The sequence below is a fragment of the Staurois parvus genome, unplaced genomic scaffold (genome assembly GCF_062004578.1).
Source record: "Staurois parvus isolate SC_StPar_1 unplaced genomic scaffold, SC_StPar_1.0 ptg001869l, whole genome shotgun sequence".
Lineage (NCBI taxonomy): Eukaryota > Metazoa > Chordata > Amphibia > Anura > Ranidae > Staurois > Staurois parvus.
The window spans coordinates 649777-670186 of NW_028319665.1; the positions used below are offsets into that span (position 1 = coordinate 649777).

A 20410-nucleotide genomic window follows, 5' to 3' on the forward strand; every position below is an offset into this window, starting at 1 on the left:
GGTTTACCTTTATGCATAGAATATTCCCTCGTCCGGCGTGCGTTCCAACAAGCGGAAGTGACGTCAGAGGATCCGGAAGCGGCGTATGCGGCTCAAGCCTTGATGCATTTCGCACACAGAGCATGCTCAGCCACCCGCGTAACTCCTGGTTCCTCTGATGTCACCTCCGGTTGTTGGAACGCACGCCATCCGTGGGAATAGCGACAATGTGGATCCCCCTAGTGAGCTGCTTGGGTTGGTGCTCCTGTGACACCATAAATATTTGATAACATTTTAATACAATACAGGACCAGGCATCGCCCCTGATCTATACAGGATTTGTGCTCACCCGCTTGCTGGCTACTTTGTTGGCTGAATTAATCTGATGAGTTTTCATTTTGGCCATACACGATGGTGGAACACAAAGCAGATTTGCAAAATTTGCAAAATCGGTTTTGTCACGGAGATCAGAATTATTTTTTTTTTTTTTGTGTTTTGTTGAAATCAACAAGGGTGTCAGTCAGCTTGTCTATTTGATTAAATCTGTGAGTTCCTGTGCCCCGCAGGGGGTGAGAGATGAGGTTGATCTATGAGTTCCTGTGCCCCGCAGGGGGTAGGAGATGAGGTTGATCTGTGAGCTCCTGTGCCCCGCAGGGGGTGGGAGATGAGGTTGATCTATGAGCTCCTGTGCTCCGCAGGGGGTGGGAGATGAGGTTGATCTGTGAGCTCCTGTGCCCCTCAGGGGGTGGGAGATGAGGTTGCTCTGTGAGCTCCTGTGCCCCTCAGGGGGTGGGAGATGAGGTTGATCTGTGAGCTCCTGTGCCCCGCAGGGGGTGGGAGATGAGGTTGATCTATGAGCTCCTGTGCTCCGCAGGGGGTGGGAGATGAGGTTGATCTATGAGCTCCTGTGCCCCGCAGGGGGTGGGAGATGAGGTTGATCTAGGAGTTCCTGTGCCTTGCAGGGGGTGGGAGATGAGGTTGATCTATGAGCTCCTGTGCCCCGTAGGGGGTGGGAGATGAGGTTGATCTATGAGCTCCTGTGCCACGTAGGGGGAGGGAGAGGAGGTTGATCTGTGAGCTCCTGTGCCCTGCAGGGGGTGGGAGATGAGGTTGATCTAGGAGTTCCTGTGACCTGCAGGGGGTGGGGGATGAGGTTGATCTATGAGTTCCTGTGCCCCGCAGGGGGTGGAAGATGAGGTTGATCTAGGAGTTCCTGTGCCCTGCAGGGGATGGGTAATGAGGTTGATCTCAGTAGGAGGCACAGACAGCACGGTGTCCTGTGGCTGTGAAAAGCCAGACGTGTCGGCACCGGGGGCTTGAGGTTTGGTCAACTTGAAAGGACCATATAATGTCCCTATGGTGAGAGAAAACTCTCAGAACGTGCAGAGCATGAGTCAGGATGGACAGAGCAGCTCATGGCTGCAGGCCTCGCTAGGAGATGCATTGAACTGTGCTTTGCTTTGTGCACTGCTGGGATTTGTGGTTCAACATTGTGTGGTTTTCTGGACACTGGGACTTTGTTTTACGTTTTGTTCTTCCGTCAACTGTTGCCTGTGTGGTCTTGAAGCTGCGGCCAGGACACACAGCCCTCTGAAGACCCATGAGGAATTGGTGCCTATCTGCCTAGACTTCCTCTGCTGGGTCTACTGCTGGCTGGTGAGTCCCGGATTTGCTACCCTGTGCCAAGGACTTTGCCCTGTGTGCTGGATTAACCCCGTTGTGCCCGGACCTCTGCCCTGTGCTGGACTTAATCCTCTCTGCCCAGATCTGCATAGTGTGTACTGGATTAACCCCGATGTGCCCGGACCTCTGCCCTGTGCTGGACTTAATCCTCTCTGCCCAGCTCCACATCCTATGTACTGGATTAACCCTGTTGTGGCCAGACCTCTGCCCTGTGCTGGACTTAATCCTCTCTGCCCAGATCCGCATCCTGTGTTCTGGATTAACCTCCGATGTGCCCGGACCTCTGCCCTGTGCTTGACTCTGCCCTGTGCTGGACTTAATCCTCTCTGCCCAGCTCCGCATCCTGTGTTCTGGATTAACCCCGATGTGCCCAGGACCTCTGCCCTGTGCTGGACTTAACCCTGCTCTGCCCTGTTTGCCTTGTGGACTAACTGCCCTCTGCTCCCCCATATTGCCACCCTGAGGATCGTTCTTCATTGCTGTGTCTTGTGTTGTTCTGTGGACTAGTTTTTCTATTGGCTGGACCCTGAGTTTCCCCAATAAATGCCCACACGTTGGGTTTCCTGTAATCTGCCTCCGTGTGCTCTCTCTCTCTCTCTGCACTCCTAGTCTGTCACAGGTTTTTTGTTGTTTCTTGGACCCTTGGAATGTCTTTTTTTTGTGCAATGTGGAAACAGTTACCTCCATGTACTTCAGCAAGGTATATGAATGTGTTATGGTGGAGCTGATAATGTGTTCCAAAATCACAAAAATGGAAGTCTCCTGTAGTTGATGATGTGCTGCTTGGGCAAATTCTGGAGTGAATGAGTTTATACAGAAAATATTTATGTTTGGAAGGGTCCTTCATGACAACCGTTCAGGACTGGAGCTTAAAAGCCTCCCACTTTGGTCAAAATATCAGCTCTTTGATACACTTGCTATGTCTAAGAATCTCCACACACCTTCATCTCTAATATTTACTGCTACTTTGTATCTTTTCTATTTCAAATAAACTTCCAAACCCTTCAGATACAAAACTAACAAGGGATATAGCACATTCTGTTATGGTGATCTCTAGTTGAGCCCTATTCCTCCTGCTTCTTGCACCTAACAGTTGGATGAGACAGCCTGTAGAGTAGGCGCTTGGTACCTCCTCCATGTTCCCCTCTTCGTTGGGCACCAAGTATGGGTCACATAGGAGGCCTACCCCAAGGTGGGTTCTTCTAGGCTACTAACAAGATCAATCTACTACACAAATGGGGTACCTTGACTCTTGGGCCATTTTCATTAATGCCCTGGGACAAGGCTGAGGCCGCTGTGGGGGAGTACTCAACCTTAAGGCGGGCCTCTACTTTTAGAGATGAATGTAAACCATGTACACTTGTACCATAACTGCTCCCAAGTTAACTCTCAGGTCCCCATGTATATGTACATCTTCCCACTGTAATGTGCAATTAGGAAGGACACGCAGAGTCTTGCCAACATCCACCTGTCTAGCCTTTTCCACTGCCTCTCCCAGTAGCGGCATGGACCCTGTCGTGTGCCCAGCATGGGCTGCATACATGCACTTGACCTAACTCTTGAACACTCATACCTTTGTACAGGTTGGGGGTCTTGGATAGTCACTCCCAATGCTATGGGAGACAAACCACTGCGGAAAGAGCGCTGACAACATCTCCCTTGCTGTGAGAACCCGCACCACCTGCAACAGGCACACGTTACCAACAGGCTGCTTTAACTGACTGTAAACTTCTGCTACCCATGGAAACCACATGTAGAACTGCACTAGGATGACTCTTTAACCATTAGCCGCCCGGCCAATGGTTCGGCATTCCTGGGTGCACGCCATTTGGTGTGCTCCCGCACATGCGCAGTTTGCGCTAATGCAGAGCCGCGCAGCGGCGCGATCTGTCACCGGCCGTTTACCTTGGACATGGCCGATGACAGATCTGAGTACCGGCCCCCATTGCTGGTACCATGTGACCTGCTGTGACCAATCACAGCAGGTCACATGACAGTTGTATACAATGGATGGCTTCATTCATGCCATGCATTGTATACTAGTGTCTAGCTGTGAATGGTCACAGCTAATCACATGCACATTTCATGTAATTAGCTGTGACCAAATCACAGCTAAGCACAAAAAAAAAAAAAAACCTGAATGAATCGATTTCATTCAGGTAAATGCTTGATTATAGCAAAGTAATTCTTTGCTATAAGCAAATTGTGTAAAAAAAAAAAAAATACTGATCACTTCCCCAAAGTAGTACAATGTTACTATGGTAAGATTGTACTACTTTGGTCATAGTAAAATATAAAAAAAAAAATCTTAAAAAAAATAAAAAAAAGTAATAAAAAATTAAAAATAATAAAAAAAAAATATATATATATATATAATTTTTTTTTCATACTGTCACCAGTCAGTGTCCCTGTTCACCGCCATGCCAGTTATATGATGACACTCTACTGCACTGGTGACAGTATGTAAAAAAAAAAAATAGTGAAAATAATTTTTTTTCATTTTTTCATTTTCCGAAAAATTATGACAAAAAAAATACAACTTCAAAAAACTCGCCATGCCTCTTATGAAGTACGTCGGACTGTCTACTCTGCAAAAAGGGGTCATTTGGGGGATATCTGTACTGTTCTGACATTTGGGGGATATCTGTACTGTTCTGACATTTGGGGGATATCTGTACTGTCCTTACATTTGGGGGATATCTGTACTATTCTGACATTTGGGGGATATCTGTACCGTCCTGACATTTGGGGGATATCTGTACTGTTCTGACATTTGGGGGATATCTGTACTGTCCTGACATTTGGGGGATATCTGTACTGTTCTGACATTTGGGGGATATCTGTACCATCCTGACATTTGGGGGATATCTGTACCGTTCTGACATTTGGGGGATATCTGTACCGTCCTGACATTTGGGAGGATATCTGTACTGTCCTGACATTTGGGGGGATATCTGTACTGTCCTGACATTTGGGGGATATCTGTACTGTCCTGACATTTGGGGGATATCTGTACTGTTCTGACATTTGGGAGATATCTGTACTGTCCTGACATTTGGGGGGATATCTGTACTGTCCTGACATTTGGGGGATATCTGTACTGTCCTACATTTGGGGGATATCTGTACTGTCCTGACATTTGGGGGGATATCTGTACTGTCCTGACATTTGGGGGATATCTGTACTGTTCTGACATTTGGGGGATATCTGTACCGTCCTGACATTTGGGGATATCTGTACTGTTCTGACATTTGTGGGGATATCTGTACTGTCCTGACATTTGGGGGATAGCTGTATTGTCCTGACATTTGGGGGGATATCTGTACTGTCCTGACATTTGGGGGATATCTGTACTGTCCTGACATTTGGGGGGATATCTGTACTGTTCTGACATTCTTGGACCTCAAGAAATTAGATTGGCCGTCAGTACTTCAGGATTGATCAATATTCAGATCTATACCATAGTTTGTGAACTCTATAACTTTCCTACAAACTAAATAATACATCCTAATTTGGGTTATTTTCACCAAAGACATGTAGCAGAATACATCTCGGCCTAAATTTATGAAGAACAATTATTTATTTGTAAACTTTTATAACAGAAACAAAGAAAAACGTGTTTTTTTTCAAACTTTTTGGTCTTTTTTTGTTAATTTAGCAAAAAATAAAAACCCCAGCGGTGATTAAATACCACCAAAAGAAAGCTCTAGTTGTGTGAAGAAAATTATAACATTTTAGTTTGGGTACAATGTTGTATGACCGCGCAATTGTCATTCAAAGTGTGAGAGCGCTGAAACGTGAAAAATGGCCTGGGCAGGAAGGTGTAACATTGCACGGTATTGAAATGGTTAAGTGCTGTCTTTATACCCCAATGTGCTGGTGAACCAAAACTGTAGCAAGGTGCCAAGTACTTGCATTACACTCCTTTAAGTGACTTCAGACCAAGCAGAAGGCAAATTTCAACAATTTACTGCATCAAAGTGCACATTACAGAGTCTCTTCCTAGATCCCCAGTCCCTAATCCTATGAGCTTCCCCGGCATACCTGCAAAGGTAGAGTCCATGTGTAAAAAGGCCATCAGTGGCATTTCCCAGCAGCTGGTATCTTTGGGGTAAAACCCAAGTGGGTTTCACATCTCTCACTCTTCATTATCTGTACTCCTCATGGGGTAGATGGACCACAAGCAAAGCCTTCAGACTCCCCCTGGGGAACTCACTTTTTCTTTTATATATTCACAGAAGGAGAGGGACCAAAAGATCCCACCAAATAGAAAAACCTAAGAACTATATTAACCCTCACCCTCCTGGCCGGGGCAGCACCTAACTAGCTAATTTCAACAAGACTTGAGCAACAAGACACGCCCATGCAGGGGCTATCAATGGCACATAAAAAGTGAAGAAAACAGTGCTCTAACACCAACAGAGCAAAAGGTACGCCCACGCAGGGGCCATCAATGGCACATACATTACAAAAACAGTGCTATAACACTGACAGCAGCTCAAACCAAAGGCAGCTATCCACCGCCTCACAAAAGGCAAGCAAAGATAAAAAGGAGTAGAAAAGGAAGACAAGACCAGGAGCAGGGGTCCGGGAACACCAACACCGAACAACAGACTAGTCAGGGAGAGTGTGGGAAAAGCATAAGTCAACCACGGCTCCCATATTTTCAAACATTTCTCAAAACAGACACTCGACATTGTCACGACCCGCGGTCGCCACCACCAACAGGGCGACAATCGCACAGCTGCGACTAACAGTAATACGTCACGCCCACGGCGTCAGACCCCAGACCTTCTCACCAAACCCGTGACCGAAGGACCGGCCGATCTAACACCGCGGTGTGACGCGCGTAACAAGGCCACACTTAGCCACACCCAGCACAGCGATTGCCCAGCTAATGGTCTACTATCTGTGCCTGCAGCCTGAATGCGCTTGTTACTGGGTCGGGTTAATTACGCAACTAACCCTCTACTGCCACCACCACTTTTGTCGGAGACTGGGAAACTCCCGTTATCAAATATACACTGTAATGATTGAAATATTGATCTATATAGCACGGCCCGCGGACCTGTTATACAGAGATATAATCCAACAGTAGTGTCTCTTCAAAGGCAGGGATTCGTGAATTGCAAGAAAGCGCTTAGAAACAGTTTAACACTTTCAGAAAGAAAGATTTATTTCTAACAGGGTCAAAACAGGTGCGATAAAATATTTACAAAGAGATGTCACAAAAATATATATATATGTATATAAAGACACAGCAAAGAGATAATTAGGAAGAAGATTACAGGGTTAAGTTACTTGCCCATATGCCTGGGTTTGCAAATCCAAGATGCAGAGCAGAAAGGTTCTTTGATCTCCTCTGTTACGATGTTGCTGGGAGATCTCTGAGTGTGTGTGTGACAAGCTCTAACTGTCTTGAAAGTCCCTCTCAAGGGGAGGGGGGGGGGCTCTGACTACACGTTTTGGGAGTGGTCATTGGGGAACTCTAAACTAAACTACCAGCTTCATATCCCATGATATGAACCATACAGTTGGCCTGCGGAATGTGCATTTACTCTGGTCAGTTTGATAATGTGTGGGTTTACGCCGTTTTGGGTGACAAAAGTTACACTTTAGTAGACGGCCTGTCTTCACTCTCATGTCTTCCTGGTTGTTCCACGCCATCTGCCAGGAGATAACGTTTGCCTCTCAGGAAGGGAGGAGGGTAGGAATGAGGCTGAGGAATGCCTCAAATAAACAGACAGAACACGAAAAAGAGAGTTGAAGGGGGACTCCGCTCCAACAAGGATGAGCAAGTTTGCCACAGACATCTGTTCATGGAGCACCATAGTGGTCATACTGTCCCGCACCCCCTGAAGAGGGACAGACGGGCTCTTCCAGGCCTGAGCAATTGTTCTTGTTGCCGACAAAAACAGATAGGAAGCCAACTTCTGCTGGTGAGCCAACAGGCCCAGTATGGGACAATAAAGCAAAGCGTATCGAGTATGGAGAGATGGAACAAGGTGGAAAGGAGGCCAAATACACGAGACCAAACTAACTAGCTATTTTTAACCCTCTTACAAGCCCCTCATAGTGTCCTGCTTGTGATGGAATGCAAGAGGAGAGAGTGGTCTGGGCTGAGCTCACGGTGAAGCTGGTTGTCCTTACAGAGCTTTCTGAATTACGGGGGTCTCTACACGAACAGAGCCCGATAGAGTATTTGATGTGTGACTCTGCAATGCGTTTGGGGTACACATGGCCGCTTAGAGGATGAACTGATAATGTTGCTGACCTCTTGCAGGTCCTGCGCTCTCTGCATCATCACCACCGCCGTACACTTGTAGTCCCAGACCAAGGCCCAGAAATCTGCCAACGTTTGCTTCATGGGCAGTTGGGTGACGATCAAGGCATCATCATGGCTGTTGGACTGAAAAAAAAATATTTTTTATTGAAGGTGGAGCTGCCTTTTTTTGATATACAGAACATAAAAAAGACATATAAAGGAACAAACAGCCCAAAAACAAAAAAAAAACTAATATGCAAAATAATAAGTAAATTAAATAACAGATGTAAAATCCGTTTCAGCTCCAAAATGGGTACAGTCAGATCCAAAGATCGAAAGTAGGCAAGGAAGAAGTTTGATGATAAAGAAGATGCTAGTGGGGAAAATGTTAAGTGTCCACCTTGGTCCTATCACTGTCTCCCATACGGGTACTTTGCTGTGAAGCATGAAATACCTATTCCCCTAGCCCAGGGGTAGGCAACCTGAGAACCACAGGACTACAAGTTCCATCTTGCCTCTGCAAGTCATAGCTGTAACTGTCAGTTTTGTAATCTTTGCAATGCCTCATGGGAAATGTAGTTCCACAACAGCTGAAGAGCCGCAGGTTGCCTACCCCTGCCCTAGCCTCACGTCACAGCTTCACCTCATCATATACACTCACCGGCCACTTTATGAGGTACACCTGTTCAGTTGCTGGGTAACACAAATTGCTAATCAGCCAATCACGTGGCAGCAACTCGATGCATTTAGGCATCTAGACGTGGTGAAGACGACTTGCTGATGTTCAAACCGAGCATCAGAAATGGGAAGAAAGGGGATTTAAGTGGCTTTGAACGTGGCATGGTTGTTGGTGATGGGCTGGTCTGAGTATTTAAAAAACTGCTGATCTCCTGGGATTTTCCCGCACAACCATCTCTAGGATTTGCAGAGAATGGTCCGAAAACAGAGAATATATCCAGTGAGTGGACGTTGTGTGGAGGAAAATGCTTTGTTGGTGTCAGAGGATAATGGGCAGACTGGTTCCAGATGATAGAAAGGCAACAGTATCTCAACTAACCACTCATTACAACCAAGGTATGCAGAATACCATCTCAGAACGCACAACACGTCCAACCTTGATGCAGATGGACTACAGCAGCAGAAGACCACACCAGGTGTCACTCCTGTCAGCTAAGAACAGGAAACGGAGGCTACAATTCACACAGGCTCACCAAAATTGAACCATAGAAAATTGGAAAAACGTTGCTTGGTGTGATGAGTCTGGATTTTAGTTGCGACATTCAGATGGTAGGGTCAGAATTTGGCGTAAGTAACATGATAGCATGGATCCATCCTGCCTTGTATCAACGGTTCAGACTGGTGGTGGTGGTGGTGTCATGGTGTGGGGGATCCATCCTGCCTTGTATCAGTGGTTCAGGCTGGTGGTGGTGGTGTCATGGTGTGGTGGATCCATCCTGCCTTGTATCCACGGTTCAGGCTGGTGGTGTCATGGTGTGGTGGATCCATCCTGCCTTGTATCAACGGTTCAGGCTGGTGGTGGTGGTGTCATGGTGTGGGGGATCCTTCCTGCCTTGTATCAATGGTTCAGGCTGGTGGTGGTGGTGTCATGCTGTGGTGGATCCATCCTGCCTTGTATCAACAGTTCAGGCTGGTGGTGGTGTCATGGTGTGGGGGATCCTTCCTGCCTTGTATCAACGGTTCAGGCTGGTGGTGGTGGTGTCATGGTGTGGGGGATCCATCCTGCCTTGTATCTATGGTTCAGGCTGGTGGTGTCATGGTGTGGTGGATCCATCCTGCCTTGTATCAATGGTTCAGGCTGGTGGTGTCATGGTGTGGTGGATCCATCCTGCCTTGTATCAACGGTTCAGGCTGGTGGTGGTGGTGTCATGGTGTGGTGGATCCAACCTGCCTTGTATCAACGGTTCAGGCTGGTGGTGGTGGTGTCATGGTGTGGGGGATCCATCCTGCCTTGTATCTATGGTTCAGGCTGGTGGTGTCATGGTGTGGTGGATCCATCCTGCCTTGTATCAATGGTTCAGGCTGGTGGTGTCATGGTGTGGTGGATCCATCCTGCCTTGTATCAATGGTTCAGGCTGGTGGTGTCATGGTGTGGTGGATCCATCCTGCCTTGTATCAACTGTTCAGGCTGGTGGTGGTGTCATGGTGTGGTGGATCCATCCTGCCTTGTATCAACGGTTCAGGCTGGTGGTGGTGTCATGGTGTGGTGGATCCATCCTGCCTTGTATCAACGGTTCAGGCTGGTGGTGGTGTCATGTTGTGGGGAATGTATTCTTGGCACACTTTGGACCCCTTAGTACCAATTGAGCATCATTTAAACTCTACGACCTACTTGAGTATTGTTGACCATGTCCATCCCTCTGACTCCAGTGTCCCCATCTTCTTATGGCTCCTTCCAGCAGGATAACGCACCATGTCACAAAGCTCCAATCATCTCCAAGTGGTTTCTTGACCCTGACAATGAGGTCACTGTACTCCAATGGCCTCCACGGTCACCAGATCTCCATCCAATAGAGCACCTTTGGGATGTAGTGGAATGGGAAATTTCCATCATGGATGTGCAGCAGACAAATCTGCAGGAACTGTGTGATGCCATCATACCAATATGGACCAAAATCTCTGAGGAACGTTTCCAACACCTTATTGGATCTATGCCACCAAGAATGAGGGAAGTTCTGAAGGCAAAAGGGGGCCCAACCCGGTATTAGCAAGGTGGACCTCATAATATGGCCGGTGAGTGTATTTGACTTTCAGAAATGAGTTTAATGGAAACCTGACCTGACCTGACCTGACCTGACATGACCTGACCTGATCTGACCTGACATGACCTGACTTGACCTGACTTGATCTGACCTGACCTGACATGACCTGACCTGATCTGACCTGACATGACCTGACTTGACCTGACCTGACCTGATCTGACTTGACCTGACCTGACCTGACCTGACCTGACATGACCTGACCTGACATGACCTGACCTGATCTGACCTGACATGACCTGACTTGACCTGACCTGACTTTGCCATTTTCAATTTGTTTTTAAAGAACTGAACTCTTGCTACATTCAGAGTTTTAAAAAGGATAAAAGATGGTAAATGCACATGTGTTGCAGAAATGTATTGCGTGATCTAAGCTTTCACGTGTCCTCCTAAGCAGTACTGTGCAAGGGAGGACAGAGCAGGACGGGTTGGGTGGCATTCGTTCTAAAAAGATATGTTTGGCTGGTGGCCAATAGTGAAGAGATTTCCCTATTAATACACCAATCAGGACAAGACCTGCAGTCAGTGATGCATTGTGGGTATTAACTTCTCGCCAGGCCTATTGCAAAATGATGGATGGGCGGGACTTTCTCCATTCCAGGTGGATATCACATGACTAGGTGCTAAATGAGAGATCACTGTCCCGGCCCATGTGATCGTTGTGACCAATCACAGCAGATCACAGGACAATTGCAAACAATGAATGGACTTTATGCCATTCATTGTTACAACTGTGTTGCTAGCTGTGATTGGTCACAGTGATCATCAGGGGCGGACTGACCATTTAGAAACTCAGGCACTGCCTGAGGGCCTGGGGTCAGTAGGGGGCCCCATGAGATGGCCATAGTACCTTTTTCATAGGCTTTTTTGAGTTTTGGCAAGGACACAGGGGCCCCTGTGATCCCCTATTGCCCAGGGGCCCGATGAGTTGTCAGTCCGCCCCTGGTGATCACATGGTACAGACAGTGCCATCCACAACCTATCTGTACCATGTGATTAGTGTGGCCAATCACAGCTAATCCCAACAATACACACTGAATATATATATATATTTCATTTAGTAAAAATGTTTTCTTATAGGAATGGAATTTAGTGCTATAAACAATCATAATGTGTAAAAAAAAAACAAAATCCTGATCACTTACCTAGACTGGTACGATGTTACTATGGTAGCACTATATTGCTCTGCTCACCGTGTGTTCAAACAAATAATTAAAAAACATGTAGTAAAAATGGAAAAAAAAACTGCGTTTAAATAAATTGTAAAACAAATGTAGTAAAAAAGCAAAAAAAAAAAATTATTTTCAAGCTGTCACCAGTCAGTGTCTCTGATCACCGCCACACCAGTTATATGATGACGCTGTACTGCACTGGTGACATGACGTAAAAAAACACAAAAAAAAAACGCAAAAAAAAAACCAAACAATATAGCCGTCCTCTGAAATTCTAATTTAGAATAGTAAAAGCAAAAAAAAAAATAAATATTAATTTCTTTTCAAGATGTCACCAGTCAGTGTCTCTGATCACCGCCACACCATTTACATGATGATGCTGTACTGCACTGGTGACATGACGTTAAAAAGAAAATAAACTAAAAAAAAGCAAAAAAAAACAAACAATATAGCCGTCCTCTGAAATTCAAATTTAGAAAAGAAAATGCAAAAAAAAAAAAAAAATAATAATTTCTTTTCAAGATGTCACCAGTCAGTGTCTCTGATCACCGCCGCACCAGTTATATGATGACGCTGTACTGCACTGGTGACATGACGTAAAAAAACACAAAAAAAAAACGCAAAAAAAAAACCAAACAATATAGCCGTCCTCTGAAATTCAAATTTAGAAAAGAAAAGGCAAAAAAAAAAAAAATAATAATAATAATTTCTTTTCAAGATGTCACCAGTCAGTGTCTCTGATCACCGCCACACCATTTACATGATGATGCTGTACTGCACTGGTGACATGACGTTAAAAAGAAAATAAACTAAAAAAAAGCAAAAAAAACCAAACAATATAGCCGTCCTCTGAAATTCAAATTTAGAATAGTAAAAGCAAAAAAAAAAATAAATATTAATTTCTTTTCAAGATGTCACCAGTCAGTGTCTCTGATCACCGCCGCACCAGTTATATGATGACGCTGTACTGCACTGGTGACAGGATGTAAAAAAAAAAAATGCAAAAAAAAACCCAAACAAAGCCGTCTTCTGAAATTCAGATTTGGAATAGAAAAAGCTATTCTTCGCAATTAATTTAGATCAATTCGATATTTTTGAATTTGATTAAAATTCTTCAAATCCACTGGAAAAAAAATCTGATTCCAGACAAAAAAAAAACAAAAAACGAATAGACAAAACAAGGTTAGTAACTTAACGAATCGATCCGGAAGGAAACACATGGTCATGCGCATGTCTAGTGATCACAATGCACCAACAAGGTCTGTCACAGGTTTCTTTACAGCAATCTTGCACATGCGTTCTGGTTAATGAGGTACAAAAATGCCATCATTAGATGTGGTGGCTGCATTAGTTTTCTTTTTTTTTTCCCCTATTTTTTCCCCCCCTCTGTTTCACCTGGTGATCTGCTCAGTAACACACCTCCTGTATTAGTGAGATGCCACTTTGGGGGAATGAGCAGAGGAGGCACAGCAGACAAAAACATGAAATAGAGAGGGAGGTGCCTCTAAGTGCAGTATTGACAATTTATTTGTAAACAATGGATACATTTATCTATCGTTACTAATAAATTGTCAATACTGCACTTAGAGGCATCTTCCTCTTTTTTTCATGTTACTGCATTAGAGCCTTGCTTCCACTTTAAGAAGAGCTGCCTAAGTGTTACTACTCCCATCCATCCATCCCTGGTATCCATCCATCCATCCCTGATATCCATCCATCCGTGATATCCATCCATCCATCCATCCCTGATATCCATCCATCCATCCCTGATATCCATCCATCCGTGATATCCATCCATCCATCCCTGATATCCATCCATCCATCCCTGATATCCATCCATCCGTGATATCCATCCATCCATCCATCCCTGATATCCATCCATCCATCCCTGATATCCATCCATCCGTGATATCCATCCATCCATCCATCCCTGATATCCATCCATCCATCCCTGATATCCATCCATCCGTGATATCCATCCATCCATCCCTGATATCCATCCATCCATCCCCGATATCCATCCATCCATCCCTGATATCCATCCATCCATCCCTGGTATCCATCCATCCCTGATATCTATTCATCCATCCCTGGTATCCATCCATCCCTGGTATCCATCAATCCATCCCTGATATCCATCCATTCATGATATCCATCCATCCCTGATATCCATCCATCCCTGATATCCATCCATCCATGATATCCATCCATCCCTGATATCCATCCATCCATTATATCCATCCATCCCTGATATCCATCCATCCATGATATCCATCCATCCCTGATATCCATCCATCCCTGATATCCATCCATCCCTGATATCCATCCATCCCTGATATCCATCCATCCATGATATCCATCCATCCATGATATCCATCCATCCCTGATATCCATCCATCCATGATATCCATCCATCCCTGATATCCATCCATCCATCCCTGCTATCCATGTGGCACCTTTATCCTACAGCTACAGAGGCTGGGCTCTAACAAGCGCACCCTATATAATATACATTTTCAGCAGACAGCAACCTTGTCAATCTGGGGCAGGGGCGGTCTGACGACTCATGGGGCCCCCGTGCAATAGGAAATAATGGGGCCCCTGTGTCCTCACCCACACTCAAACCACACCCAAAAAAGCCTATAAAAGGTACCAGGGGCATCTCATGGGGCCCCCTACTGACCCCGGGCAGTGCCCAAGTGCCTAAATGGTCAGTCCGCCCCTGGTCTGGGGGAAGGGGAGTGTTAGATGGCCTAGCAGATTTAGATACACTCACACATTGCAGCCAAACTCCAGCTCACACTTTATATTCAGTTGCAGTTTGTTTTTTTTTTTCATTTTGGGATAAAGGTTTTACATGAATAAATAAAAGACGATCATGTGGTCACCCCTTCCAGTGTTAAGTAGTTTGTCTCATCTGATATATTCTGCTAGAGAGCTTGAGCTTGTGAAAAGCAACAGACTTTCTGGCTGGATTACCGGATGAAAATAGACGAAAGAGAGCCTAAAAAAAAGGAAACGAATGCAGCCGTCACATCTAAGAAAATTGAAGAAATGTTGGCTTCTGGGTTCAGTACCACTTTCAGTGCACTCATCATGTCGTCATGGGTTAGACTTACATTAACAAACACGGCATTGATGTATCCGGGAGTTCCATGTCTGGTGAGTTCGGACAGCAAGAGGGGCCGCCATTGGTCACCTGGGGGCATAAAGAGAGAACGCTAGAATGAAAAAGATATCACTGTGTCAGGAGGGGGGGGGGGGGGGTAGAGGTGACTGACAACTCCCCCGGGCAATAGGGAATCATGGGGCCCCTGTGTCCTCGCCCACACTCAAACCACACCCAAAAAAGCCTATGAAAGGTACCAGGGGCATCTCATGGGGCCCCTTACTGACCCCGGGCCCTTGGACAGTGGCCGAGTTCCCAAATGGTCAGTCCGCCCCTGGTGTCTATGCATAAAATGTTTTCTGTGTGGATATGACCGCCATACACAAGCAGAGCAAATATTGCTGCAATTGTCTGTGTGATTCCTATGTCATCAGTGCCATCTAGTGGCTACAATATGTCAACACAGGTTTTTTTTTCATGTTGGAGGTATTTCAGAAAAAAAGTGTGATGAGGACTAAGGGACGCTGACAATGCAGAAATCACACATAATAAAGAAGTGCATCACTTTTCGCTTTTATTGTGCGAATATTTGTCACATCTGTACCATGAACGTTTTATACATGGACCCCAGAGGGCCTCTCTGCAGCTGTGCTCAAACGTTTGCCTCCCCCGGCAAAAATGGTGGAATTATGGCATCGATATGGAAAATATGACCAATCACGCCAAAGATTGTTTATTTATGAACAGTGACCATATGAAGCCGCTTATTATCACATAGTTATTTGGCTGCTTTTTAAATCATTGATACAGAAATTGCCCGGATCAAAGATTTCCATCCCCCGGGATGTTTGGCCTTGGTACACGCACTATATTGCCAGTCATTGGAGAATGATCTGCTCTCTCTATGGACCATAATCAATGAGTAGAGGGCTAGCCCATAGTCCCCTCTAAAAGCCCCTGTCCTGGTTGGGTCTGTCACTATATATATATATCCATACTATATTGCTAAAAGTATTGCCCCTGCCCTCCCAATCATGTGATTCAGGTGTTCCAATCCCCTCCATATCATGTGATTCAGGTGTTCCAATCCCCTCCCAATCATGTGATTCAGGTGTTCCAATCCCCTCCATATCATGTGATTCAGGTGTTCCAATCCCCTCTAAATCATGTGATTCAGGTGTTCCAATCCCCTCCATATCATGTGATTCAGGTGTTCCAATCCCCTCCAATCATGTGATTCAGGTGTTCCAATCCCCTCCATATCATGTGATTCAGACATTCCAATCCCCTCCATATCATGTTATTCAGGTGTTCCAATCCCCTCCATATCATGTGATTCAGGTGTTCCAATCCCCTCCATATCATGTGATTCAGGCGTTCCAATCCCCTCCATATCATGAGGTTCAGGTGTTCCAATCCCCTCCATATCATGTGATTCAGGTGTTCCAATCCCCTCCATATCATGTGATTCAGGTGTTCCAATCCCCTCCATATCATGTGATTCAGGTGTTCCAATCCCCTCCATATCATGTGATTAAGGCGTTCCAATCCCCTCCAAATCATGTGATTCAGGTGTTCCAATCCCCTCCATATCATGTGATTCAGGTGTTCCAATCCCCTCCATGGACACAGGTGTATACAATCAAGCCCCTAGGCATGCAGACTGCTTCTACAAACATTGGTGAAAGAATGGGTCGCTCTCAGGAGCTCAGTGTTTCCAAGCGTGGTCCCGTGATAGGTGGCCACCTGGGCAATAAGTCCATCCGTGACATTTCCTGGCTACTAAATATTCCACGCTCAACTGTTAGTGGGATTATAACAAAGTGGAAGCCACTGGGAACAACAGCAACTCAGCCACCAAGTGGTAGGCCACGTCACATGACAGGGCGGGGTCAGCGCATGCTGAAGCGCACAGTGCGCAGAAGTCACCAACTGTCTGCAGAGTCAATAGCTAAAGACCTCCAAACTTGGTGTGGCCTTCAGATGAGCCCAACAACAGTGCGTAGAGAGCTTCATGGAATGGGTTTCCATGGCCGAGCAGCTGCATCCAAGCCTTCCATCACCAAGTGCAATGCAAAGCATCGGATGCCGTGGTGTAAAGCATGCCGCCACTGGACTCTAGAGCAGGGGAGATGTGTTCTCTGGAGTGGCCAATCATGCTTCTCTGTCTGGCAATCCAATGGATGTGTCTGGGTTTGGTGGTGGCCAGGAGAACAGTACTTGCCTGACTGCATTGTGCCAAGCGTAAAGTTTGGTGGAGGGGGGATTATGGTGTGGGGTATGCAAAGCTGTGAATATGTAAATCAGTACAGTTCAATCACTTATTCAGAAAGAGAAAGTTTGGCAATCTCTAGATACCAAGAAAAGGTCAGAAAACCACCCAAAACCAAGATAGCACTCTTATGGAAGGAATCTGTACTGTGACAGCTATAGGCAGTGACAGGTCCTCTTTATGGAGAGATCTGGGCTCTCTCAGACCCCAGATGTCTCCTCTGCCCTTAAAAACATCTAATCACACCAAGATTGATGCGGTGAAATGCTTTGCCCAATTAAAAATGGCGCCGTTTACATCCAGGAAAACTGGATGTGATGAATGCTCATTGCTTCTGGTTTTCTATACCATAGAGGTGATAAGAGCCGTTCCAGTCTCTGATGATCTCTTTGGTCAGCTGGTGGAAACGCTGACTGGATAATTGGGTCTCTTGGGTAGGACGGGAACCCATGAAAGCCGAGGAAGGTGGAGTAAGGGGGGGCATCCCGTCCTGCTGCTTGTAAAAGCAATCCAACAGCTAATTAGCCACTAGGATTGCTTTTATAAGAAAGTCAACCATTGGTTCTAAAAAACGTCACCTGCGGCTGTGGACATCATCCCGATATAACCACCTGTAGTCCGCGTACATGTACATCGCTGGTCATCAAGTGGTTACGAATCGATTCCTGCAGACAGATTTACAGATTGGACGGGTTTAGCAATGACCACATTACCTGGCAGGATATCGGGGTTACGGTTCTTGGTCTGGTTTTCTAGTTTCCTCCCCTCTTTACATGGATAGATCTGATATAGTTCTGTGATCTTCTCCAGGGCCTGAAAAGGAAAAAAAACCTCCACGTCAGACAGCTCTAAAAAGGCAAAATTCATTCATCCACGATTCCCCACAGTTCCCCACAATTCGATAATCCACAATTCCCCACAGTTCATTCATCCACGATTCCCCACAGTTCATTCATCCACGATTCCCCACAGTTCTCCACAATTCATTCATCCACGATTCCCCACAGTTCGTTCATCCACAATTCCCCACAGTTCATTCATCCACGATTCCCCACAGTTCATTCATCCACGATTCCCCACAGTTCGTTCATCCACAATTCCCCACAGTTCATTCATCCACGATTCCCCACAGTTCATTCATCCACGATTCCCCACAGTTCTCCACAATTCATTCATCCACGATTCCCCACAGTTCATTCATCCACAGTTCCCCACAATTCGTTCATCCACAATTCCCCACAGTTCATTCATCCACAATTCCCCACAGTTCCCAACAATTCATTCGTCCACGATTCCCAACAGTTCCCCACAATTCGTTCATCCACGATTCCCAACAGTTCCCCACAATTCGTTCATCCACGATTCCCCACAGTTCCCAACAATTCATTCGTCCACGATTCCCAACAGTTTCCCACAATTCGTTCATCCACGATTCCCCACAGTTCCCAACAATTCATTCGTCCACGATTCCCAACAGTTCCCCACAATTCGTTCATCCACGATTCCCCACAGTTCCCTACAATTCGTTCATCCACGATTCCCCACAGTTCCCCACAGTTCGTTCATCCACGATTCCCCACAGTTCGTTCATCCACAATTCCCCACAGTTCTCCACAATTCATTCATCCACGATTCCCCAGAGTACCCCACAGTTCGTTCATCCACGATTCCCCACAGTTTCCCACAATTTATTCATCCACGATTCCCCACAGTACCCCACAGTTCGTTCATCCACGATTCCCCACAATTCCCCACAGTTCCCCACAGTTCGTTCTTCGACGATTCCCCACAGTTCGTTCATCCACGATTCCCCACAGTTTCCCACAATTTATTCATCCACGATTCCCCACAGTACCCCACAGTTCATTCATCCACGATTCCCCACAATTCCCCACAGTTCCCCACAGTTCGTTCTTCGACGATTCCCCACAGTTCGTTCATCCACAATTCCCCACAGTTTCCCACAATTTATTCATCCACGATTCCCCACAGTACCCCACAGTTCGTTCATCCACGATTCCCCACAATTCCCCACAGTTCCCCACAGTTCGTTCTTCGACGATTCCCCACAGTTCGTTCATCCACGATTCCCCACAGTTTCCCACAATTTATTCATCCACGATTCCCCACAGTACCCCACAGTTCATTCATCCACGATTCCCCACAATTCCCCACAGTTCCCCACAGTTCGTTCTTCGACGATTCCCCACAGTTCGTTCATCCACAATTCCCCACAGTTCCCCACAATTCGTTCATCCACAATTCCCCACAATTCCCCACAGTTCCCCACAGTTCGTTCTTCCACGATTCCCCACAGTTCGTTCATCCACAATTCCCCACAGTTCGTTCTTCCACGATTCCCCACAGTTCGTTCATCCACGATTCCCCACAGTTCGTTCATCCACAATTCCCCACAGTTCGTTCTTCCACGATTCCCCACAATTCGTTCATCCACAATTCCCCACAATTCCCCACAGTTCCCCACAGTTCGTTTATCCACGATTCCCCACAGTTCCCCACAGTTCGTTCTTCCACGATTCCCCACAGTTCGTTCATCCACAATTCCCCACAGTTCCCCACAGTTCGTTCTTCCACGATTCCCCACAGTTCGTTTATCCACGATTCCCCACAGTTCCCTACAATTCGTTCATCCACGATTCTTCACAGTTCCCAACAATTCGTTCATCCACAGTTCCCCACAATTCCCCACAGTTCGTTCATCCACGATTCCCCACAGTTCGTTCATCCCTTATATTGAAATTAAACAGCTGAGGATCTTTATATGCCTTTTGCCTGAAAAAAAGCTTTAACAAAGATTTGATGGCGTACAGTGCCTTGAAAAAGTATTCATACCCCTTGAAATTTTCCACATTTTTTCATGTTACATTCAAAGACATCAGTGTATTTTACTGGGATTTGATGTGACAGACCAACACAAAGTGGAAAGAAAATGAGAAATGGTTTTCAACATTTTTTACATGATGCTGCCACCACCATGTTTCACGGTGGGGATGGTGTGTTCAGGGTGATGGGCAGTGTTAGTTTTCCCCCACACATAGCCTTTTACTTTTAGGCCGTAAAGTCCCTTTTTGGTCTCCTCTGACCAGAGCCCCTTCTTCCACATGTTTGCTGTGTCCCCCACATGGCTTCTCA

At 46.0% G+C, this 20410-nt stretch overlaps 1 protein-coding gene across 1 annotated transcript in view; it reads right to left on the bottom strand.

Annotated features, from left to right (window-relative positions):
• Positions 1–20410, bottom strand: part of LOC149433985 (receptor-type tyrosine-protein phosphatase T-like) — a 200383-nt gene that overhangs the window by 11473 nt on the left and 168500 nt on the right. The window contains exons 27-29 of the mRNA XM_089664251.1: positions 17971–18070; positions 14996–15075; positions 7937–8071 (exon numbers count right to left, since the gene is read on the bottom strand). Of these exons, the coding sequence (XP_089520377.1) occupies positions 7937–8071; positions 14996–15075; positions 17971–18070 (315 nt within the window). The remainder of the gene's footprint in view (positions 1–7936; positions 8072–14995; positions 15076–17970; positions 18071–20410) is intronic.